Raw genomic sequence first — 26,432 nt, forward strand, 5'->3', positions numbered from 1 at the left:
CGCCATCTACTGTTACATTTTTCTACTTCTTAATCAAACTGCATTGTTCCATATTTTATCATATCAGAATCCACAGAAATAGGTTTGGCTTCTGATGCGATGGCAAAGTTAAGGTTCGTTCTGTGGTACTCTCAAAAATATCAGATTGATTTTAGAATCATCATCACTTTGCACACAGATTTCTAAGAATGGAATGGTATTTCGGGGTTAATGATGTCTTGATAACAAGAAACAAGGTTTGATGGTAGAAGCCTCCTTCTCTCTCTGAAGGAGTTCAAGAAGCGTGTTTATCCACATTACTTATCTAAATTTAAGGTTAAAATTGTGCAGTCTGAAAACTGAAGAGATCGTCTGGCAGTGTGTGGGCAACCAAAATCCGCGTAATTTTGCTCGACGAACAATACCCAAAGGGGTCTTATCAGCCGAGAGCGGTAATTGGGGCACAGGATGTCTGTGTTCTGAGAGCAGCGAGAGAGAAAATTGAGGTGCTCAGTATCTTCACTGGAGTGGAACAAATGTCAGGGTTAGGCTGCCATCTCCAGTTTCGTCACATGCAGTAGCAATCGGCACGCAGACAGTGGCGCTTCGGGTCCAGGTCACAACGAAGGCGTTCCACAAGTTACATTTTCTGCTTCGCTTACTTTTAGTTTTTATTCTTGTCTGCTTTCTCTCGTGCCATTCTTCGCTTTTTCTAGCAGCTCTTAAAACGCGCATGCAGGTATACCAGGTGTTCAGAACTAAATTGTACTTTGAGTCTCAAACCCAAGTCATCGGAGAAACCAAATATTCGGGGAGGGTCTTCGAATATGAGGACGAGATTTGTGAAAATCGCCACTCGTGTGGTATTAAACTATTTATGGGTTCACGTTCTCTATAAATGTCCTTTGCCTAATAAAAGTTGAAACTAAATTGTTTCCCCGATAGTGAGTATCCTCAGCATTGTCACGCCAAAAACCAGTGAGGCGCTGTTTCTTTGCAGGGTTTCGGATTTCTTGCTGCTGACCACTCGGCTACATAAGGCCTTTTAATGAGAAGTGGTTGGATGTTTGCGGAAAAGATTCCGCATGTCCAATTTGGTATGACGCTGGCTAAAAGAAACTTAACGTTTCTTTTAGCCAGCGTCTGTTAAATCTGACATTGAATTTCTTACTCCATAATGCGTTAAAGAGCCATGCATTCTGTTCGAGGAGTTGAAACAAAATAACCCACGGACTATAATTAAAAACATTACACAATATACACGTATTTCCAGTTCTTGTAGGCGAAGGCGAATATGATAAGTAATACGCCTACTTATGGTTTTATCCAGTGTTATTCAGAGAAAACCATGCGATTTTTAGCCAAAAATGGAAAGCAGGATTATGAGATCTTGTCTGGTGTCTTTCTGCCACCTACTCAATGACATTTGTTGTTACAGTCCAATAAAAATAAAAATTGAACTCTAAATAAATATTCTATATTGAATTATTGCAATATTTCGATCTTTTTAGTGATCTCAATAAACATGGAGTCTTTGATGAATAAAATTCTATTGAAATATCTCAGTTCTAGCAGACAATAGTGAGAGCATTGAATCTTGCTGGTCGCACGCACACAATGGCAAATTCATCTTCTACAAATCGAAAAGAGTTGCAGTTTAGTATTACGGATCCTTGGGATCTAGCACTTTTTGAAATTACATTTTTAGTCGATTAAAAATTCAGAAAACAATCTTTGATATAGCTTACCGCTTTAAAAAGTTATATTAAAAAGGAAGTTTTCTGCCACTTAACACCATGTAAGTGGAAGTTAATTATTATTTGAAAAAATCCTTATATAAAAATAAAATTATCCGCCAAGTCCTCGTAGTTTGCTCACTGCTGCTTTAAACTCTCAGTTTATTTTCCAAAAAATAACAAAAACTGTTTTGTTCATAATTAATATTCTCTAAAACTATGTTATATGTTTTGAGTAATTTCCTGTGACGAATCATGCTTGACATTGCTTCAGACAGAACTTACATCTAGGGAAAGACTTAGATAGTGTTAATCACCTAGTTCTGATTAAGCGACTCAATTATCAGATTAATAACTAACGGGTCTTTGTACAATATTTCCTAGAAGACCGTATGAACCTTAACTTTGACCATACAGTGATTGGAGAATATGAACTTTATATCTTATTTAAACTTGTCCATGGCTTCATCGACAGTTGACTCGTTTGATATAATTTTGCGCTGGTGGTAAATCTCAGTTGAGAATTAGGAGTATCTTATTTACATTGGTATTCAGCGTTGTTAAAGAGAAATAAGTCAGCGAAAATCAAAGGGATGTTGCTAAATGCCCATGTGAATTGTTTGAATTCTCTGACACAAATCGCCTTTCTGAATAAACCTCACTGCTGGAACCTTTCTCACCGGTCTGTTCTGGGATCTGCCATTTGTACAATTTCTTCCGTCCATCTTTCTCTTTGAACCAATGGGCAGTTTGATCAGTGGCCTACGTATAGACCCGCTTAACCAACAACCGTCTTTTTCCTCAGCTTGTGCCGACCGGGCTAGCCGAGTGGGTAAAGTACCTGCCCGGCAACCCAAAGGTCGCGGGTTCGATTCCCGCCTCGGGCTTGGATCAAAGTACTGCAAAAACCTTGGGAGGTGCAATATGGCCACAGCAGCCGATGCGCCAACAACTACCAAATCCTCAGCTTGTTCTCGATGGTGGCTTCTTCAATATATAATCCTTAGAGTGTTGGCCTTCTAGTAGTTGGACCGTTTCTTCAAACTTTCACGACAGGATTGGGGAAATAAGATATGAACCGCTGATGAATATCAGTTTATTAGCATTTCCTACTAACTTAGAAAACAAAATAATGAATACGCCATGTTTTGATACAGAAACAAATCCAGTCCGTTTGAAGCCAACTCAGAGACCAGGCCAATCCAGAACAGTGCGATCAACGCGGGATCTTTTGACTGAGTTTCTATGATTAAAATAATTCGCAAAGTGCAGTATCTATAATATGGGAAAGAAATGTAGAACATAGTTGTAATATTTTTGCAATTGTTTTCAATTCATGACCATAATTTTAAGTTCCAACACTGTCTTTTCAGAACGCGAGTACCGATGTCTAGGCAGCTGGGAAGACAATGGCATTAATTATACCTACACGCAGAGGAAGGACATGGAAGGTTATCAGTGTTTTGTGAGTATAATTTTGGTCAATTTTATGATACTACATCCTGAGTTCATTGTTCCATACCAACTGACCTTTTATAGAGTATTTTAATAATATTCTATAAGTCTGTCATACTTTCAGCACTGTACTTGTATTAAAAGAACCATTCCTTTATTTCTTTCTGAATCATCAGTTTATCCATCTGAACAGAACTAAATCGGACCTAGAAGACTGTTGCATAACCACCTGAATACATGCAGGTGGTTATGGCATATCGTTTCTATTGCTTGTGTCTGTCTGTAGCATATCCAGGAAACGTCTGAAATGAGTCTCATATGTTATAAAAAAATTAATAAAATGAAACGTTCCCCTCTTCATATTGCGTGTTCCTCCAAAATGAAATATTCCCCATCTGTATGGCTTAAGTGAATTGGAAATTCGCCTAAACCATACACAGATGGCGCTTATAATCTACATCTAGGATGATGCTTATATATTAAAATAATCACTGCGGCGTTAAAGTTCTTTCAATCATTTTCTTGTACATTTATTTGTTATAGAAGTATTTTCCCCCATCACTTACATAAGTTATTTTGTACAGTCTGGGAAGGTTCTCCATGATGGCAAAGAAGCGTATATCAAAGAGGCCGGAGAAAACTGTCATAGAGGCGACGATCCTTTCATTTATGGCATGAAGATTATCAAGCATGGTAAGTTGTTTGTAAATTGCTCTTTTTCTTTGTTCTAAATTGCTTAAAGATGGCATTTGGAGTCAGTGTCTCATATGAAATGATTCTTATACACGAATATACAAGAGAAAGTTGTCTACCAGTTATGCAAGTTCATAAATTGTCGCTTGTGGCATGGATAGATGATAAAACTAATTCTCTTAATTCTACTGTTATTTAAGTAGTTAATGTACCATCACTAAATCCCACTGTTCAACCATTTTGGTCATGATGCGCCAGTTCACGTGGTCTTCATTTTTTTCCGTAAACGTCTTTCGAGTGTCAAGTTTAACCTGACCACACCATTGCTTATGCTAGTACTTTGAATACACTTAGAATTGTTTTATGACATTTTAGCTGAAGTGAAATCAGATTGCATTGTTAATGAACTGTGTGAAATGTGGGATGGTCATTAACGTGCTAATTTGCCCGATCATCTTCTCTTCCAGCATCATGTCCAGAAGATCCAGTTATTCCTCACCTTTCAAAGACAACAAGGAGGCCTGTAGTCGATCTTTATGATAAGCCATCTCCAGGAGATCCTTACTGGTATCAAAAAGAAACTACAAAACCAAAGACCGTCACGAGTACGTATCTGACCACAGGAAAGCCATCTTTATATTTTAATAAAGCAAAGAATGATATTTCAAGTACAATTGTTTTTTTTTTCCTTCTGTTTCTTCGTTTTTAATGATCTACGTTTTTGATTTTGCAGATCCACCAAGAGAAGAAAACAATGAAGTGGGTGGTTCTTCAGCCACTACACAAATGCCTCATCCACTAAACATACTGATTGCCATATATATTCTAGCTACTTCTAAATGGTGACAATCTGCAAAAATGGCACATCAATGAATTGTGTGAATGAATTGTACTCTGGTGGTGCTGATTCATAATTTTTGTACAGTACAAGGACGCATCATGCCTCGGGCGCCCTCTACCTGTGAATTTGAGCAGTTACCAAAAATGAGGCACGTACTGCAGTAGTGAAAAGTCACAACGGCCATGTTGGAATGAACAGCAAGCGTTTTCTTCGAAATATCTTTCGTCAGCTAGGAAAGCGAAGAAATCAAATAGTATTTAGATACGAAGGAGAGGAGAGGAATGACTCTTTGAAGGGGGGTTTATTATTTGATTATGCACAATATTTATGGTGACTGTTTTCCTAATGCATAAAGGCGGGACAGTATGTTGGAATATATCAAAAATAAGCCAAAAACTGTCTTAGAGACATTTTGGACGACGACTTGTTGTCTCAGGGATTTTTATATAATTAAAATGTCTGACATGTTTTTACCAAGAAATTTACTTCTCGTCCGTGTACAAAGAGTGTGTTCGCGTGAACTCTAATAGGAGCATAATTTAAAGGAGGGGTCTTCCTGTGATTAACCTCAAAACTGGATCACCACGATGACCATCTAAGTTCACTGACAGACGTCTTCCAAAGTGAAACACATCGATTTTTATGAACTGATCTTTTAGAAGATTTTTTTTTTTTGTACAGAATTAGAAAGTTCCTGGTTCCTCCTTGGAAATAAACCTGAAGATTCTTCAGGGATTTGATACTTCCCTTAGTTATATATATATTCAAGTATCGTTAAATTCTTCTGCTACCAGTGGAGTGGATCGGTAGCTGTGTATAGTTGCTTTACTCGCTCTTAGGGTAAAATAAAATGTTCCTATAGGGTTTTGCAGTTTCAGTACAATAGTGCTATTCATAATCAGCTTTTGTATAAGACAGCGAATTTGTGTACGTGTGACCATGTAAATATGTGTGAAAAAAATTTAACGATCTGCAATGTGGTCTTTGACTATTATTGTAGTTCATATGTAGAACTTTTATAAGGTTTGAAATGTTCTGTAATTCATACGAAAGAAGTAAAAAATTATTTCGCCTTTTTTTGATGTCTTTGAGTATTTAATCTCCAGGAGTAATAAATTCCTCCTCGGACCCATTATGTGTGTATTAGGCCTCTACAAGTCGTGTTCAATTTGGGACGGTTTGCGTGTTGTGTGGCTAAAAAAACTACTCCCTCTGCCTAAGTTCGGCTAACAACAGCCCTATTGAAGAGGCCTATAAAAATTCCTCCAGTGTCCGACTGGATTCGAACTGTTCCTTCTAAGTGGCGAAACCATTTAACTTGTATATAGTAGCCCAAAGTTTGTGTGTCCAAAATACTCTAAGGATATTTTGATTAATAGGAACGATTTTGAAGATTAATTTTTCTATAAATGAGTCATGTCACAGCCAATATGTCGTTTTGACGGCTAGTTATCAGAATGGGAACTTTCTTTGACACTTCTTTGAATAATAATCAATTCTCTAGAATTTAATCGATTGTAAACTAAAAAAAAAGGCTTAAAAAACTTGTTAAAATTGTTCATCACAGATCCTTTTTACTTACACCAGCAATTAATCACCTATGCTATACATTTTACTCGCTGCTGTCACTAATTTCCTTGACAAGTGTTTGGAACGTAGTCATACAAAGTGAGTTAGTGGTTTAATGGATTTGTTCATTATTCCAGTCGCCTATCACTGGTGGACCAACAGAATACGCACAACAATTTTAACTGCACTATTAGATTTTTTTTCTTCGCTTCATAGACCATGACCTCTGTTATCTCACGTATCACGACACGGCAACAAGCCAACTACCCCCACACACACCCCTCAGGAAGTATGGATATTAACTACGTCTACACAACTTTCTCTTTGTTGGTAGCTAGCCAATTAAGATGTCTGAAGACACCTGACGTCATTCGGCCTCCTGTACCACAGCAAAAGGGAAAGCCACCAGGTTTTATGTTTTTTATGCCCGTATTGGTCAGTTAAGAGACTAAAACAGATGACGTAATTCTCTTACCATGGAACTTTAATTTTCGCCCTCATCACTATGCTTCAAATATTGCAAATAATTTCTTAAATTCACGGGTTTTTTGGGGAAAAGTGCGAGTAAAATTCAAGTACAATAAAAATATAAAATTCTGTGATCAAATTTGTTAACACAGTGCTCTACAATGCATTGACAATGGATGGTAAAAAATTCTCCTAACATTATTTTATTATTATTATTGTTGTTACTGTTGGTTGAGGAACTCTGACTATCCTACAGGTGTTCAGGATTGCAACTTTATGGAGTTCCTTGTATGTGTTCTCTGGAAGACTGCTGCTAGACTCTTATGTGGTGTCTTTGGCACCATACCGGTCGTTGACACGATGATCGTTACTTGTTGCATATATCACATCCCTTTGATCTCCAATCTTAAGTTCGTGAATTTTCTTATCTTTTCCTCATGGGTATTCTGCAGGTAGCCAGTGTTGGGCACAGCTATGCCAATCAGGTAGTAGCCTTTTCCTTCTTGTCGACAAGGGTTATGTCCGGTCTGTTGTGCGGGATTGTCTTGTCCGTTATTATGGTGCGGTCCCAGTAGAGTTTGTGAGTTGGGTCTCTAGTAGAGCTTGGAGGAACTACTACAGACCCAACTCACAAACTAGCTAGCCTTCAGGTTAGCTATCGTACTTGTATTACGGAACACTTTCTTTGATCAACTGGTACTGCCTCCCTAGCTTCTGATGTATTATCCTGGCGACCTGGTTGTGTCTACTCTGTCAGGGCGATCACCTTGCATCCCCCTGTGATATGCTGGATCGTTTCTGAGGCTAGGTGGCATCGTCGACGTCTCTTCTGACACTCCGGGATCCTTGCCGATGTATTTTCTATAGTTCCTGTTGTTGATTGCCTGGTCTTGGACGGCGAGCATGAATCCTTCAGTCTCGAGAAAGATCGTCCCGCTCGTGAACCATGCATTGGAAGCAATTTTATCTAAGTTGTCTTAGAGGCCATTGTAGTGTCTACCCTGTAGACACTATCTTCTTTGCCCATCTTTCTAGCTTCGTTTGTTCCGTCTGGGCGGGAAGGGGCTCCTGGCTTAGGTTGAGTGGGTATGCCGCTTTTCTATCAATCCTTATGGCTTGCTAGAGTGCTGTGTTTTGCTGGAAGTACTCCTTCAGGTTAGCTATCGCTGTCTTCAGTTGCTGGATGATGTCTATCAGGCCTCTTCCTCCCCACTCCGAGCTATTGTCAGTCTCTCCACTGCTGACTTCGGGTGGTGTTGACGGCTTTTGGTCATCATTATCCTTGTATTTCTCATGACATCCTCCAGCTCGATGTTAGTCCAGTCTATGACCCCGATGGAGTATGTTAGCACTGGGACTGCATAGGTGTTTATAGCTTTAACTGTGTTCCCTCCATTCAGCTTTGCTTTCAACAGGCTTCTGAGTCTCTGATGGTATTTTTTTCGGTCATGCAGGCCTTGTGCTCTAACTGCTAAGCCTACGTAATCCCCAGGTATTTGTAGGTCTCTCTCCCAGTCATGGCTTCGATCTCTTTATCAGTCTGCAGCTGGTAGTTTCGGCCCACTGATTTTCCCTGATGCAATATTTGGGTCTAGCATTTGTCTAGACCAGATTCCATCCTATTATTATTATTAAATAATGCATGTAAGTCGGTGGAAAAAGGCTCAATGACCTATATGTCCTATTTTGCAATTGTGTTGACGAAAATTGGCAACTTATGTAAAAATAAGAAAGGTAATTGAACATTCTTAAAAAGGTTATTTTTATGACATCTCATCGAATTTACTTTAAAATCTTTTAGCATTGTATCCAATGGAAAATAATTATTGCATTGAAGGTATTAGCGAATTTTAACTCCTCTTTATCTGCATTCCCCTTGATAATGCTATTAAGTGGAAATACTTTTTTTAATTTTCAAAATATACGATTATTTCTTATTAGGCAGGCAAAATATAATGGAATTTTTTTTTTATGTAGATTAATTAACTTTAACATACGCTATAAGAATTAAGAGTCATGATCAAGGACGAACCCACTTATGAATATCGCACTTGATATTGAGTTTAATTCTAGCGCCTAAGTGGACAATTGTGGTTAGTGAAGTTGTGGGAACTCTTTCATCTTAAGATCTGTAAGGGAATTCGCGTAGATAAAATGAGAAATTTCCAATCCTTCTATAGTAAAAGGAAAAAAAATCGGAACATCATTGTGTTTGGTTACTTAATGAGAACTTGTAACAAGAAGGGTAATCGAGGGGCATTCACCTTAACTTCTTTCCCTTCAGTCTTTCACCAGCAAAGCCTGGACAAAAGATGATCTTCTTAAGATTCAAATTAGCCATTCTTCAAGTTAGTGCATGCCTCGGATCAAAGACTCCGACTTCTTATCTCCTTTTTCGATGCTTTCAAACACCCACCCACTCCGTGGCTCAGAAGAACGCCTCCTCAACCGGAATCCCAATTTCAGACTGAAGAACGGAGCCTTAAAGGCTAGACAGCTGTTAGGTCGCATGCCCGCCTCAAGACAACAGTGCATAACATAAACTACGTCTTCTCCACCCTCGTTACCTGCTCGTAATGATAGCGTTCCACACCCATAAGGTCATGAGGGTCGTCAATAGGAACCCTTGACGATGAGTTCCACTGAAATTCCTGGGAGGCCCTTCGCTTGTACGTGAAGAACACTAAGATTGCTCGCAGGCCCTTTGCTTTCGGAGAAGACAGGTCCAATTACTAAGATGACACACAACCAGGATACAGGAAGTTGGTGTAACCCACGCTTCCAGGTGAAATTCCAAATATCTTTCTGGAACTCGCTTTGATGATAGCTCTGACAAGTTACTTCCTTGTGCTCGTTGTGAATAAAAGTTTTTATTTTTTCGCTTCATAAATAAGTACGGAAATATCCCAGCATCCACAGTTAGGAACTTGTGATTAACTCAGTTCCTCTCTATTTTTTATAAGACATCTATAAAGTAAGAGCCGCAATCCATTATGGACCTTACAATACAAAAACACATTCACCGCAGGTAGGCATAGCCAATGTGCAGCGTTGAAGGCTATAAATTCTAATCATCTCGCTTAAAGCATTTCAGTTACAAATAGTATTTATGTCGGAAATTGAAAGGGTGTTGCATTTTTCGTAAAATAATGCAATCCTTCCCTTTCAATTCTGAATATAAACATGCTTATTTACAAACGAATTGTTTGCTCATTTTCTTCTTCTGTTCCTCAGGAAGAAAAAAAAAAAACATTTAAGACATTTAAATGTCTTAAGCAGTTCGCACCATTTTCTCTCTTCAAAAACTTTAAGCAGATTTTACAGAATTCACTTGATTTATTACTATTTTATGTTCTTAATAGATCCTTTTTTTTTTTTTTTTTTTTTTTTTTGGTAGTTATTGGCGCATCGGCTTCTGTGGCCATATTGCACCTCCCAAGGTTTTTGCAGTACTTTGATCCAAGCCCGAGGCGGGAATCGAACCCGCGACCTGTGGGTTGCCGGGCAGGTACTTTACCCACTCGGCTAGCCCGGTCGGCTAATAGATCCTTGTTAGATTATCTAATACTTTGATAATAGTTGTATTAGTGTTAATTGTTTAAACCAGCTGAATTCAATCAACTAGAGAAATGAAGAAATTGAACCTAGAAACCATAATCTACAACTAAACTTGTTTGAAACTTCATCAAGAAGTGGATAATGGAAATAAGCTACCATCCATACTTTATCCAGAACATCCAATGAATAGATTTCGATCATATTTTATATTCAGGTCTTTTAAGGACGATTTCTCAAAACATCCCAGACTTCATTAAAATCAGCCCAACAGAAATTCGATTGCTTTTTACAGTAAAATTTGGAAGTTAATATCGAATGCGTTCCTTTAATTCCTGGGAAAGTTTCAGGATCGATTCCGACCTCATATCCCCCCCCCCCCCACAGAAACCAACAGTTTCAGAAATTAGAGCGTTACGAGAGAAAGAAAATTCGGATTGATATCAAATTTTCAAAGTACGTTTTGTTGGTCTAAGAAAATCTTTTAACATTAACTACGATTCCATAGCCCTCCCAGGACAGAAATCTACGAGTAGGTCTACCAATTTCATAGCGCATTTCTCTCCACCTCCCAGTTCTCTCCTATAGAAAAGTTGTAATTAATGTAGAATAATAGCTATGATCCTTTTCAAAATTTCGACACTATTTACGATATCCTTCTGGACCTTTGTTCCACATATCATGACAACAGATTAAGCCATATCCCCTGTGCACCCATTCTAGCCTCTACTGGTTCTAAAAAAGAACTGCTTTAAAGCTCACCCCTCACAGCTACCTGTCACATGATAGTGACATAGTGTTAATTGTCTGGCGTCACCGAAAATCTCTCCCAACTCCGCGTAGTATCTCTATATACACGTGTCCACGTGTGTTATGTTCACCTGGCCTCTTAGCTGCTGGGCGCTTGGAAACCAAGGCACCCCCCGTTGCCCATCACTACCTCGCGGAGATGGGCCAAAGCAGTATGTAAGTAGACGAATGAGTACTCTGTCGGGGGCGAACCCTGGACATCTCCTGAGCTTGCCAGGGTGGATTCCCGTTAGAAGGAAATAAATGAATAGACGAAACCGGAGGAAATGGAAGGAGTAACATCCCCCCTGCAGAGGCAACCCACCTTCTGCTGGAGGGACCGTTAAGAAGCAGACAGAATTAGGGTAGGAGGCTCCACCAGGCGAAAAGGATGGGAGAAGGGAGGTGGGAGGGAATGGACATGTCCCCTGGGAGGATGAACGTCATGGGACTAGTGTGCCTTATGTGGGAGGATTTGCAGTGTTCGTCGTGGCGAACGACATTCCCACGCTGGCCAGACCAGCTGGAACCAACGTCAGCATCCCACGCCATGCCACCTAGGCACGAGGGAGCTTCCAAAAGATGGTCCCCCCCCTGTAGTCATGGTCAGAAGTGGGCACCTGCTTATATAAGTACACAACGTGCATTCTCAATTCCCACACACATTTTACACATCTGCCAGTCACAATTAATCAGGATCATTACATTGCGAGGTTTTGGTAAACAAGAACAGTATGGAAGTTTTTAACCACCCCTTATAGATTACGTATTGAATTATGTTATTTGTTTGATAATCGATTGCGCCTGAAATGTAACTGTAACGCAATGCCTACATTACTTTTTTTTATTGTAAAGTTACTGAAGAAAGAATTGGTACAGATCTACTGATTTATTTTTCTAATGAGCACATCATAAATAATACAATAGGCGTATAGTTAAACTCTGATAACTAGTAACACGAGAAGACAAGACAGAATCAAACATTTATTCATCAACTGATCACACAAAAATGTGCGTTCTTATACCGACCTGGGGGACGATGACCTCTCCTTTCAATATTTTCAGAACACTAGAACAAAAATAGCTGTTATGCTGCTGCTGAAAAAAGAACTTAAGGGGCTCGTAACCAACAGCTTGAAAGCTAAGACATCCAAAAACGTCTAGTTCCTGTTTCTTGACATGCCTTCTTTCCCTCTACAATTTGGTCCTCTGCCCCAAACACCTATTTAAGGACATTTTAAATTGGAAAGTCAGGGATGCTGTGTGCTTCAGTGGCTGAGAGTCACCGAAAACCCATTTACAATATCAAGAGCAATTTCTTATACAAACCTGGCTGTCGCCAGTTGAATTCAGCTGAACATTTTCACTCTCAATCGCTTGGCGTATTAAATTCCCCTCAAATTGAAAACCTTGTGGTTGGATCACGTCCTCCAGAACACACAGGGGACTAAAATAACGATTCCCTACAAATAACACTGGAAAGTTTTAGAGATTAAGAGTGACCCGAACAACTACCGTCAAGACAGGAGCAATAGAAACTTATTGTGGCTGAAAGAATCAGATTCTTTAAACTCCAATGATGAAGGCAAATCATGAAAGGGCAGAGCAACTAAAGACTACGTGCCATTATACACCGTAAGTATATTAAAGATTATCAACTAATCGTTATTTTAGAATTTCCAGTAAATTAATGATAGCTTTTTAGTTGTACGCATCACAATTCATGTCTAAATTTCTTTATTAAGCAGTTATTGAGTTAACGTGTAAATGTAATATTAAGCAGATGGAAGATTTAATTCTTTGTTTTTTATGAACTGCATCTCCAGTCAAATTTTTTAAAAAGCCAATGAATGAGTGAAGCTTTTTTTTACCCCTCTTAAATTCTGGAGGACTATTTATCCTTTCATCTAAAGTGGTGGACTATATTCTGAAGAATCCTAGTATTCTGAAAAGGTGGGGGAAGAGAGAGGGAAGGATCAGAGAGTTCCCGTGATTAATTTTATTCAATTAAAAAAAGAAATACAAAATAGAGAAAGAGCATTAGCATTTCTGAGTTCTGTTGATGCAATGCTAAAATTACCAAGTTCAGAAATGGCGTCATACTAAAACAATTTCAGTCACCATGGAAATTAACGGCTTCGTTCTTTATTTTCAAAGTGGCGAAAATCTGCATCATATTATTATCGGAACGACCCAAACTGCTGAATCCAAGGAATGCATAAGAGACGTTTGGGGGAGGGGAGATAATCCTTTAGAAATGTATGCTTTTGCACGAAATGTCTGCATATCAGAGAGAACCCCTGCTGTTTCACATTACTAAGGTTTAAAATCCTAATGCATTAATGTACCTTTCTAGGTTTTCTTCAAATATTTCCTTCTCCGATGCCATCAGCCTTTGTTCCCACAAGTACGGCTTCACTTGCCCTCCGTCTGGTGCATTAATCCGATGACCTACTAGCATTGTTGTTTTTTTGCCCAAAAAGGTCTGTTGACCCCTTCCTAGAATTTAAACGCATCTTGTATTCCTGCTGTGTCGCTACTTTCACGACATTCCTCCCATAACCTCCCTCGGACAATTCACACACCTGTTGTGTGCGGTCACACGTCACTTCACCCCAACTCCAGGTCTCGTATTTCACCGGTGGCTCTGTACGTGCAACCCACGATAATCTATTTGGGTGCGTTCGTAGCACGCTTCACTGATGCGAAGGCAGGTGGACTCCTGTCCGAGGTTTCTTTCTTCAAAGCATCAAACATCCGCTTCAAACAATTGCGGTTCAAGTTATACAATGGACCACCAATAATCACCAAGTCACCATTAATCCAGAAGTGCAAGGAAAAATATAAAATAATAAAAGGAGAAAACATCGGATATTTTCCCTTCCATTTTAAAATTGTCTAAAAAGGTGGAAACACCTTTTTTTTTTTCCTTCAAGCGAATGCTTCCACAGGCGTATCATCATTCTTCCCTTCTTGGTGATTCCTTTCTACTTCTCTCTCAGGGAATTTTTGTTTTGGCGAGTGCAGCATAAGCCTCAGGCTTCCTTGCACCATATGGCTAATAATAATAATGGCTTGTGCAGTGTCATTCGTAATTTTCTAATATTTTTTTCTTTGTTTGTTTCAATACATATCAGGCATTGATTGATTTTGACATTATCATTCAAACGGCCCTCTGGATTAGCAGAAATTGTTAACTTCAGTGGAAAAATGATTCCAATATCCTTTTCCCCTTTGACGTGTTTGTGCTTAAACTGAAGAGAGAAAGATATCTTTAAAATGGATAACACTACCATTTACCTTCTCGAGAAACCTCAAGTTTCTGGTCTTGTAAAAAATACGCAAAGTGGGAGAACACACGATATACTGATATCTTTACCTATGGAAGTTATCGTCCATAGAGTTGGTGCCTGGTTCCCTAGGGTTGTTCTAGTTAACAGAGCAAAATTAGAGTCCATCCAGCATATCATATTGTTGACAAAAACACGGATATGCTGCAAAGTCGGTATGCTGCTCTGCACGTCTTGGCCGGTGAACTACCACTTGATCTAGAAGTTATCAGAAGAGGCCTCAACTATAGACTTAAGAAAAATCACAAACACCATCGTAGGGATTACAGTAGACCTGGAAGTGGATGTTAAGCAAGAAAAAGAATTCAAATCAAACTCTACCATCAATGGAACAGTAGATGGGAACAGACACTTAAAAGGGGAAGTCACTAGACAATTGTTATCCTAGGTAACTCTAGTTTCCCCAAACCATCCCTTCCTTGGTATGCCCCAAGACTGTGCCATGTTTTTTCTTTTTTGGTTGCATGAGCGTATGTTTTGCTGTAGCTGAGTTCTGGTGGACTTGGCTGTGGACATGGGTTTGTGTGGAATATTGTATAAATGACACTAAATGACCAGTACTGTCTGAGCCGGGTTGGAGCTCTTAGTCATGACCGTGTTGACAGACGTGAGTGAGCTTATATCTGTGTTTGTCTGATGATAAAGGATAACTGCCAAGGTGTGTTCCTTCATGGGCTGTGTGTGAATGAATATATGTGTCGATAGGTGAATAGGTCTGCTGCACTGGGTGAGAAATGTGTCCGGTTAAACTGCAAAAAAAATAAAATAAGATAAAAATAAATAAATGTGTGCGCCGCGCCGTCCCATTCAGAGTACTATTCTGAGTGGAATAAGCGTGAGAATGGTGAATGCAAGCGTGTCCAATAAGTGTTAACTGTAAATTGTGTCCTGAATGCGTATTATACTGTATATTAAAAAAAAAAAAAAACTTATAGACTGTCCATCTGCAGGTTAAGCTGTATAAATGTCAGGTCAACTTGAGTGAATTTTAGTGAATAGTATATAAAAAGTGATTGTCTTCGTAGTTGTCCATATTTAGATGGCAACTATATCCTATCTGTCTGTGAGGTGATGAACGCAAGATGGCGAATGTGTGAGAAAATATAATCTTGTGTTGAAAGCCCATCTGCCCCTAAGTATATGTCCAAAAAAAGGTGTACGTGTTAGTATGACAGTTGCGTAGACGGACTGAGTGCATGTGGTGTGTGCGCTCTGTTCTGCCCGGACCTCGGCTTGACAACCTCTTAGGAACCCCCCCCCCCCAGGGGCTCAACATCTGGTGAGTATGGGCTTGGCACACCCAGGGTCCTGAGCTGGATATCACCATTGTACCCTTTCTTGGTGATTCTCTTCTACTTCACACACACACACACTCGGGGTAATTCAGAATTTTTTTTTTGGCTGGTGCAGCATAAGCCTCAGGCTTCCTTGCACCACATGGCTAATAATAAATCCCCACTGCCTTCTAATTCAACGGCATAGTGTGGGATCTGCAGACATTGGCTTGGCCAATATGGGATTCAAAATAGAGTACTTTGAATCTGCAGTGCAATCTCGTCCCTCACACGGGCGCCCCCAGCCCCATGACTTTACTCCCTTCATCAGGCTTTCCTCCCCACCTCCCGCCCAAATTTTTCGCCTGTGGGGACCCTATCACCACATTTTTTCTGATCTTAACAGTCCCCCCCCCGTTGGAGGCTGGCTCCCCCCACAGGGGTACTCTCTATCCTTTTAATTTGTTTTCGAGGTGAAAGCTTTCCTACAGTCCACCTCCTTTATCTTCATCTTCACTCCCTCGAACTATCACCCTGCGCTCATTTCTAATAAAAACTTTCAGAGTCGTCCCCCCCCCCCCCCAGGGCCCTCAGTTGCAAACACAGGCGGCCCCACGGTTCGCCCCAGCCAGAGACTATATCAACACCCTACTCCTGGCCTACCTCGTGGTGGTGGTCCAACTGGGGACCCATGGCTAAATGGCCGGAGGAACAATATACCAACACACTACATAGACTATGCCAAAAACTGACACTATCTCTGGCCTTTATAGTTTTTACTGCGATACAGAGTATACTACGCGGAGTTTGGATGACTCTTGGTGCCGCTTGCTTGATAAGAAACACTAAAACGATATCCTGTCTTGACTTAACTGCTTTGGTACTTGATATATAGCAATGAACCGGTTGAGTACCAGAAAATAGTTCCCCACCTTTGCCTTGGGAAAAAAATGTATTCTTCCCTTTAAGTAAAAATTAAAATCGTGCTCTGAGTGTGTATTATATATAAAATTTCGTATTATAGCAGAACTGCATATTTTTAAAATGTTTTATTTTCTTTGACATTATGGAACTTTCAGGGTGAGAGATCTCTAGATATGGACCAAACGCAATGCGGAGACTGAAAGCCTTCCGCCATGACACTGCAACCAACCAAACCGAAAAGCTGATCTCTTAAATACACTAGGCACGTACTGATTATTAACAGATTCCAGTCACTGCAATCAGGAGTAAGCGTTACTTTGGAACACGAATCTAGATGAACAGTTGAAGGCCTTTTAGTTAAGGAACAGAGAAAGATCACTGGTAGCAAAGGAAAGAAAAAAAAAATTATGATTCACTGTTCAAGAATTCAGTTTTCATGCGAATACATTGGGTCCAGTTTCTTGAAACGATAGCCTCCACAGACCCGTTTTAAACCGAGAAAGGCAAACATGCGTATCATCCACGATCACAGTGTAAAACGACCCTTAAACCTTTGGACGTAATTCTCTCTGACCTGCATGTGTCGTGCAATAAAGAAAACGGATCCATGGCCAGCCAACCATGAACCAGACTAGACAATAAAGGGAAAGTGTTATTTTTGCCGAAAAACAAAGCCACTAGTGATGACGATGTAATTACGACCATCTCCAAAGCCTTCTGCTGGCCCTTTATAAGCGGATGTAAAACAGGAAGGTGGTACTTTGTACGGATAAAATATCCACCGACACAACCGATAAAAATTAAGCCTATAATTTGCTGTCCGACTCAGCTTTCGGTGAAAGAGTGACACAAAATAAAAGAAATCCATTGCAATTCTTCCCACAAAGACGAATGGATTAACGCGATACACTTGACGTGTCTTGATTACGCGTCTTGTAAGCAATTTTCGAAAGTATTCTGTTAGGAAAAAAAAAGAGAGTAGCAGTTTACAGGACATAAACAAAGCACACATAATTCACGATCAGATAAACACATCAGGTACCTTGCTAAAAAGACATTCACAAGATTCACAGAGCTATTACTTCAACCGTGCATAGTTAACTACTGTTTGAGGGCTAAAAAAAAGTCTGCATACTTATGAGAAATTAAGGGGAAAAAACCTTAAAGGAGATGAAATAGTTTAAGAATGTCATTTGCAAATCTCTCAAATACTTGTAAAGATTTCAGTTGAGTAAAGTTCACCTCACCACACTTTTCTAAAAGTACCATCTCGTGGATAATTTAATAAGTATTTTTTATAATCAATATAAACCAAATGGTTAAAATTTAGAATATTGTGCTGCATCCCATGGAACTTTGCGATGAGTGAAGAGCTGGCATAGCTGCTCCTACCCGATGATTTTCCTTTCAATGATTGGACGATCTATGACTAATTTAAAACCAGCGGCAAAGGAGGAAAAATTTCCAGATATTAAACCAGCCAAAGGGGGAATTGTTTCGAGGGTTTTATCCCCTTTGCTGCTGGTTTAAAATAGCGAAAGGAATAGATCACCCAATCAGTGAGAGGGAAAACATCGGGTAGGAGCTAGGCTAGCTCTTCACTTCTTGTCGCAAAGATGCATGGGATGCAGCATCATATTTTAAACTTAACCATCAAAATTATAAATTAATTATTATAATTATTTTACGAGAATAAAGGCATATTTCTCATATTTTTACATAGGTGTCAAAATTTGCAATTACTTCTGTTCAGCAATTCGTCACATGAGCAACGGAAAAGGAAGAAATACTGCAGAGCTAAATTTAAATTAATAATCTGCTCACTGGATTTTTTTTTTTTAATATTTATTATCTCATGTAATCTCTATGACTTATACAAGTTAAGCACTAGTGACATCAGGGCTGCGCACAAAGGTAAATCTCGAAATTCAAAGGAGCCAAAATTTAAAAGTTGGACTAATTCAACGTAAGACTCTTCTTTTCAGAATGCTTCAAATTACCTTCCTATTTAAATTTTTGTATTCATTAATACTTCTTTCACTTAATAGATATCTAATATTTGCAATTGCATTTTTCGAAAAATATCCATAAAAATAAAACTTTTTTCCGTTCTTTCCCAAAAGAACAGCATAAGTCCTGAGAATTGTGTAAATTCAACGACTGAAATATCACTTTAGACAAACTATGCAAGGAAGCAAAGCTTATACAGAATCCAGCCAAAAAAAATTATCCACTTCCATCCAATAATTGCCTAAATCTGCTCTGGATAAATTTAAACAATCCACTCCAACAACACTAGGTGGAAGCTGATTCCAATCACGCTTGGGTCGAACCTAATTTCCGCACATCTATTCTGCGACCATCCATTTCAATTTCAACTTGTGTCCCGTTGTGTGCCATCTGAGCAGTAAAGATGCCATCAGCATTAAGTTTACTTAACTCTTTACAAGCCTAACAACACCTAACAAACCAAAAAATGTACTATCGAGCGAGCTGCCTATCCATGAGATGCAATCGACATCCGGAAATTTAAAATCCTCCATATTGAGCCATTCTGATTTGTTGGCCTACTGTTCGTTATACTCCTCAGTCATTTGGCATATAATATACTCCCACTTCCTTCTTTGTTCTCCCACTGTGTCTCACTAACTGAACAGTCACAAACAGTGTAATGTTCAGTCCACCCCTCTTGCCATGTCTGCCCTTTCGTTACACACAGTTGCCATATTCCAATTCTGCTCCACAATATCGGAGTGACACCATGTTTCTGTTATTCACACAATGTCGGCATTTAACGTCTCAACTAATACTTCAAATTCATTTATTATGCTCCTAGCATTAGGTTATAAGCAAGTAAATGTGTTCCTGGTGAAGATTCGTTAAAAGAGAGAGAATCTTCAAAAGACACTGCTTTGATAATAAAAAAATATATTTTTCCTTCACTATTAATTATAACCTGTACGTAGTTCAAGGTCAGTCACTCACCAAACATAAAACAATGTCAGAACAAGAGAGGGATACGTATATTTAAAATTGTCTATCATGTATTTTAGGAAAGAAATATTGAGTATGCTTCCCTCTCCCCAATTATTGAATGCGTCTAGCTATATGTATGGATTATTACGTAGCAGACTTCAATGTAGTCAACAGCTGTGACATCAGATAGCCTTTGGACTGAAATTTTAGATTTGGTGCAGCTTGGAGTTGCACCATATTGGTTCTTCCAGGTCAATGCAAATTACTTTTCATAAGTTAAATGTCCAGCTTGTTAACATAATTATTTAACTTATAAGAGCGTAGTGATTTCAAATCAAATGAAGAATATTTCATGAGTATCCGGTGGAAAAAGATTACAGATAGCTGCTACTCAGTAGACTACAGCTCGCATAATGCAAAATGACTGCCCCTGCATATGAATCGTGGAATTCAGACACTATTTCAGTTCGTGTAAAGCTCTATACCTGTTTTGCGAATTTATATTTCAGCTGCACAGTTGGAATAAAATAATATTAATGTAGTCTTCGAAACCAATACAGGTTCAAATTGACATTTAAATTAAAATCAGTACTCACTAATGGTATTAGCTTTCATCTCAAATTGGAAAGTCCATAAATGTTCACAGCAAACACTAATAAAGAGTAATGAAATCTTGGTTAATTCAAATAACTCATTTAGGATAAGAAATACTGTTATTTATTTTTTTTCATTTTTGTCCTTTTTATATTACTGCGCCGACCACTAATAACCACATTAACTGTACATATTCTTCGTTCACTCTTTGCAGCATGTTGCAACACAAGCGACAAGATTTCTGGGTAAAACAGCAATATCGAACTCTAGTGGTATTCCACTGTTGCTGTTTCGTAATCGAAAACTAACTCCAATTCACGTGACAAATACGATGATAGAATTTGTAACAGGTCATACATACGTGTGTTAAGATTTTGTAGTTGGGCTTTAGGAGCATCGGCGACTAAGGCCATATTGTTCTGTGCATGCTGTCTTTAAATTGCGTGTGTTCTGTTGTCGATTTTTTGTTTGCTGGACGAAAAATCCAAGTTTCCGCTAGAAAAAAACCGTGCTCTCCTTGCCTGAGACCGACTAACTCAGCCACGTTGTGAAAAAGGCATATATATCATTGGCGGACTCGCATTCAGGTCTTTTCCACCCGATGTGGGAAGGACGGCGATTCTACCAATTGTGCTACCCATGAGGACTGTGTGTTAAGCGTCCAAGCAAATATGGATATCAGGCGTCATTATATTGGGTCTGTAACTGCATGCATTCTTCGATCAATTTGCTATTTTCTGGAAGAAAACCCCCCGAGTTTTCGAGAGGAAAAACTCAATTAAAATTCCTCCCGTCGTTAAATTGGATTCGAACTCAGGCCTTTTCCAGTCGGTTTTCAAACAGTTTGAATAGTTTTTGGGAGAGGGTAGCCACTCTGATACCTGCACCGGCAACCGTAGCAGGTCTTGCACAGTTGTTTAAAGTGTAGACAAGCACTCGTCAACATAAACACGACTTTATTACTAAAAATCAATAATACCGATAGCAGTAACGTACTTAGAGACATGGTACAAGACCGTACAAATATTAGCACTGAGATTACCTTAGACCAGCAATGAAACTACAAATTCTGGCTCTGCGTGAGATTATAGAATTCCTTCCCGGAATTCTTTTTAACAAAATATACTTAATAAACCACCATGCTCCTGCTCTTTCGGCCTCCTCGCGGTGGCGAACCTGGAGATATGGTAGCTTTGCTACTGCCATAGGTCACATCTTCATGCTAATGATTATGATTTTCTGGTGCATTTTGGTATCTGCACAGGTAACACTGGTTATAATCACCGTCCTCACACCAGATGGAAAAGATCGGGTTCGAATCCTCTCTATGACGCGAGGAACGATTATGGGATTTTTCACTCCTTGACTCAGTTAGTCTCGGTCTCAGGCGTGGACAGAAACGCACTCTCCCCCTCCCCAGGAAACTCAGGTTTTTGTTCAGCAAAACAACAAAACGACCAGAGAATACATGGAATTTATGGACATAATATTCATAGGCGGATAAATTGGTTCTCGGGTAGTCCTGATATGGCGGTTATGGTGCTTTATGGTTGGAGTATACAGTTTAAGATAAAATACAGCGGCAGACAAAAAAAAAAAACTGCATCACCTTAAAAAAAAGTAACATTTGTAGTGAAACGTATAAGATATTGTTTGATTACAGGGTCATTTTGTTTGTCGCAAAGCAAAGATATTGCGTCAGATAATGCTTCAATTACATCTGACAGTAATTGCAAGGTATGGCATCAGCCGTTTCTATAAATACGGCGTTGGAAGGGTATACACGCTCATTAGTATCCTGTTTTGCGGAGGTGTAAGCATGGCTCCATATGTTCAGTTGACACCAAGAAAAAAAAAGTGTAGCTGTTGCTCTGTCCCAGGAAGGGATTTCTACGTGTGCTATCACTGATAAAATAAGCTGCTGCCTGTCAACAGTATTCCAGATGCTGAAACCGGTGATGTGAAGAGAAGACCTGGATCAGGCCATAAGAGTGACTACGCCTTCCCAAGATCGATAAACTGGACTTTGAGATGGCCTTTGGTGTTGAAACAAGTGCATGAACTATCCAAAGACGGCTTTCGGAATGTGGTCTGGGGCCCAAGAAGAAGCCTTTTGTGGACCCAACAAATGAGGAAGAAGCGACTTGCTTTGGCTAAAACGCATGTTTCATGGACAAAAGAGCAATGGGACACCGTCATCTTTTCTGACGAATCGAAATTCAACCTGCATGGCTCGAATGGGAAGCGATACATCAGAAAACGAAAATCGGAGGCATACCATCCTGACCGATAACACCGACCGTAAAGTTCCCCGCCGAACAGTCAGATGGTTTGGGGATGCATAACAAGCAAAGGAGTGGGGCGAATTAAGTTTATTAACGGAACGGTGAATGCAAAAACCTACACTGCTCTCTTGGAGGAGTGCCTGAAACCAGTTATTAGGGATCACCAAATAGACTTCCAAAACTGCATTTTTTAACAGGACTCAGCACCTTGCCACACAGCAAAATTTGTAAGTTTTATGCTATTTAGATTTAATGGTGAGTTTGTCTTCTTTTCTCACAAGGCTTAAAACATACTTACACCAATGTTTTTTTTCCAATGTGCAGTCATACCACAAAATGCTGGCATTATAGTGTTGGACTGGTCCAGCAACAGTCCACATTTGAACCCTATTGAAATTGCTCGTACATAATGTCGTCTAAAATTGCTTACAAGAAGCCAACAAGTAAGAGTTAGCTGCAGCAGGAGAGCATTGTAAGGATGTGGTACCACGAAATTGGGCAACTGTATATCCAGAAGTTGATTAACTCTATGTCAGATCGTTGCAAGGCTGTAATTGCAGTTCGAGGAGGAACAACAAAATATTGAGGACTTAATTTGCTGATTTACATTACATAATACTATTACATTAACTTGTCATTTCAGTTCGTACACGTAAATGCAATAAAATGTGTTCAGTTGTCATGATTTCTCATATTTCCATTAATTATGCATTTTACCCATTGGGAAGATATTTATGGCAGTTAGGTATATCAGGTGGAGTCTTTTTATTGGATTTCATTCACAGATATATATCCCATATAAAAAGGCATTTCGAACATTTCTGTAACCCACAACACATTATTTTCAAAATTCACAAGCGATGAAGTTTTTTTATCAGCTACTGTAAAAGTACACATATATATTATCAAAGCAATGATTTGTTTTAAAAAAAAAAAAAAAAAAAAATAGTCCCAACAGACCCATCACCTAAGAATTGTTTCATGGCTTGCAAGCATTGGGTGGTGTGACCTAAAAGGGCACCTCGTCTAACTCCAGTATAGAGCAGACAATGACATGCTGGTCTTTGTGAGTTGCATATTCAGTTTAAATAGCCTGAAACACAGCCAACTCAAGGGTATAGGCATCCCTAGGCCACATTGACTAATGGCGCACTCATTCGAAGATTTTAATTTGTTTGAATGATTAATTTTACGAATTGGTGCCAAGGTTTAGGGGGAGTTTGTGTCCCCCTAAACCTCACCAGTAGCTGGCCCTGGCTTACAAGTTCAGATTTTGTGATGAAAAGTCAAACTCATATTAGTTACCTCATCCCCCCACGGGTATCACTGCCCATAAATTGCATGTACCTGGTTAGTTTGACTGTTTTTCTCTGCAAAACATCCTCGTTTACAGGAGAAAATATCTTACTGTTTCCTGCCTGAGACCGACTAACTCAGCCAGAGAAAAATTCCCATAAAAAGTACTAGCATCATTGACGGGCTTCTAATCTGTGCCTTTTACAGTGTGGGAGAGGACGGTGATTATTTATTTTATTTTTTTTTAAACATATAATATACACAACAGGCATGTGCCCAGTTAAAGTGTATAACACAGGAGAAAAAAGATAACAGAACAAAGATCGTACAAATCAAAAATAAATAGAATAACACACTTCGTGAAATGAGCTCTTCAAATGGGAACAGTCCAATTCAAGGAAATAAAAATGGTATTTATGACATCAAGTCCAGTGCCACGAAGAAAATCGCAGAGAACAGGTTGCTGCAGGAGACATCATAACACAGACATACGACGTAATGAGGACATCATTAACCCAGAACACATTTGTCAGCCAGTCAACCTGCAACTAGTTCTGTGAAACTTTCCTGTTCACAGCCATATCCAGATCAAACTTGTTCATGAGTGCCAATATTCTTTTGAAGGAGTTCCTAGATATCTCTAATCAGATTGAAGCAGGAAGATTCCAGTAGAAAATTCTGTGGTAGAACATGGGATTACATCTGAAAAGATAGTGGATAAATTTCATTTGTGGTGATTCTATTTCCTGTATTGAGTGTGGGTTCCATATAGGAGAAGCAAACTCCAGTATAGGGAGTACAGTTGTTTTTTATAGGAGCACAGAGAACTGAGGATCTTGAAATCTGTATGTCTGCCATTCTCCCAGATCTTTAACGTTGGCAACTCCTTGATGTAACATTAGTTAACTAAAACCTGTTTTCCTTAAAGCTGCATTTTCTAGAATTCAGATTCTGCAATTTCTCCAGTACATTCAAAGCAAACCCAATTAGTGAAAGAGTTGAGAGCTGCCTGAAGGTTACCTGCATCATTTTTACTGTTGATACGTGAATATAGTTTCAAATCGTCAGCAAACATTAAAATCTTAAGATTACCTCTCTCAACAAATTGCAGTAGATCATTGATAAAGATGGCAAATAAAAGAGGCCCTGATACTCCTCTTGATGGAAAAAATTCCTGTCCAATGATCATCCTATATTTTCGATATGAAATATAACTCATCAACCAGGTACTCATCACTGTACTACAATGAGGACAATGAGGAAAGCATAGGTAATGTTGGTATGACTTCAACCTTGCAAGTGTCACTTATTCCTTTCTGTTTAAAAGCATACCGGATTGCCTGAGCTGAAGGTGTCACGTATGATTTTGGGATTGATTGATTTTTTTTTTTAATGCGCTAAAATAGCAAGGTTATAGTGCACCATGACAAAGTTAAAATGGTGAGGAGTTTGGTAACCTTTAAAAAGGTTACCTCATCAAAATTTCATATATATAGACATAAATAAAAATCAGTATAATAGTAAAAATAAATCTGATATTTCAAATGTGTATATATTAATGTGTGTATATTAATCGCTTTTAAAAATTAAAAAACTGCTGACACAGTCATTTAAAATTGACACAATGTATATGGCTCAGTCAGATGAGTAAAAGTGGTAAAACGAGCATTTCTAAAACTGGTACAATTGGATAATTTTAATGTTTAATGAATAAAATGCTGTCACATTGCTCACACATAGGAGGGTCATCTGCCCTAAGCAGAAAGGAGGGTCAGATGACTATCATATGCAGTGCCGAGTAAGAACAACTTCCTCTTTACGATCCCTATGTAGACTAGATTGCCAAAGATGGATCATAGGCTTAATTTGATGTAGCTTGCTTGTAACCTGTCAATGCTACAAATCTTGCATCTAGAATGTAACTTACTGTGGATTACTTGCCTGTAGTCTGTATAGGGGACTAACAGATCAAGATCGTCAGGGCTGCCAATTTGGCTGCAATATCAGCCAATCGTTTCCTCTAATCAAAAATTATTTTTTATAAAATAGAATACACTGGGCAATCGCTAAATTATGACCACCTACCTAGTACCTTGCTGGACCACCATTTTCATGGATAGCAACAGCTATTCATCAAGGCATCGACTCCACCAGATGTCTGAACAAGTCTGTAGGGATCTGCAGCCATGCTGCCTGAAAGGCTTTCCATAGTGTCAAAATAGATGATGGTTTGCATATCCATATGCTTCATTTCCTGTTCTAAAACATCCCAGGTGTTCAATTGGATTGAAGTCGGGCAAATTTGGAGACCAACTAGATGGGTGATAATTTCACTATGTTTCTTGAACCACTCATGCACAGTGTTGGCATGAGATAGCACATTATTGTATTTGAAGATTTGTTTCTGTCCGAAAAACAATGCAACATGGCAGGGTGCACATGGTCTCCCAAGAGCTGCCAGTAGACCTCACCAGTGAAACTTTGGTCCATATTCACCGTCTTGTTCTTGCCAGCAAAATGCCCCATATTATGCAACCACCATCACCAGCCTGAATAGCGGGCACCATGCATGATGGGTCCAGTCCATGGACTCGTGTTGCTCACATCACACACAGCATCCACTGGTGCGTTTCACTAGGTATGATGAG

General features: G+C 39.2%; 1 protein-coding gene across 2 annotated transcripts in view; it reads left to right on the forward strand.

Annotated features, from left to right (window-relative positions):
* The window catches only part of LOC150078976 (uncharacterized), a 38,837-nt gene extending 33,168 nt beyond the window's left edge, over positions 1-5,669 (forward strand). For both annotated transcript variants that reach the window (XM_090384065.1, XM_090384066.1), the window contains exons 12-15: positions 3,089-3,180; positions 3,755-3,863; positions 4,331-4,468; positions 4,597-5,669. In XM_090384065.1, the coding sequence (XP_090240191.1) occupies positions 3,089-3,180; positions 3,755-3,863; positions 4,331-4,468; positions 4,597-4,709 (452 nt within the window). In that variant the 3' untranslated portion in view covers positions 4,710-5,669. The remainder of the gene's footprint in view (positions 1-3,088; positions 3,181-3,754; positions 3,864-4,330; positions 4,469-4,596) is intronic.
* Positions 5,670-26,432: the final 20,763 nt, after the last annotated feature.

This window comes from Mastigoproctus giganteus, chromosome 10 (assembly GCF_048544385.1).
Source record: "Mastigoproctus giganteus isolate SK-2022 chromosome 10, ASM4854438v1, whole genome shotgun sequence".
Lineage (NCBI taxonomy): Eukaryota > Metazoa > Arthropoda > Arachnida > Uropygi > Thelyphonidae > Mastigoproctus > Mastigoproctus giganteus.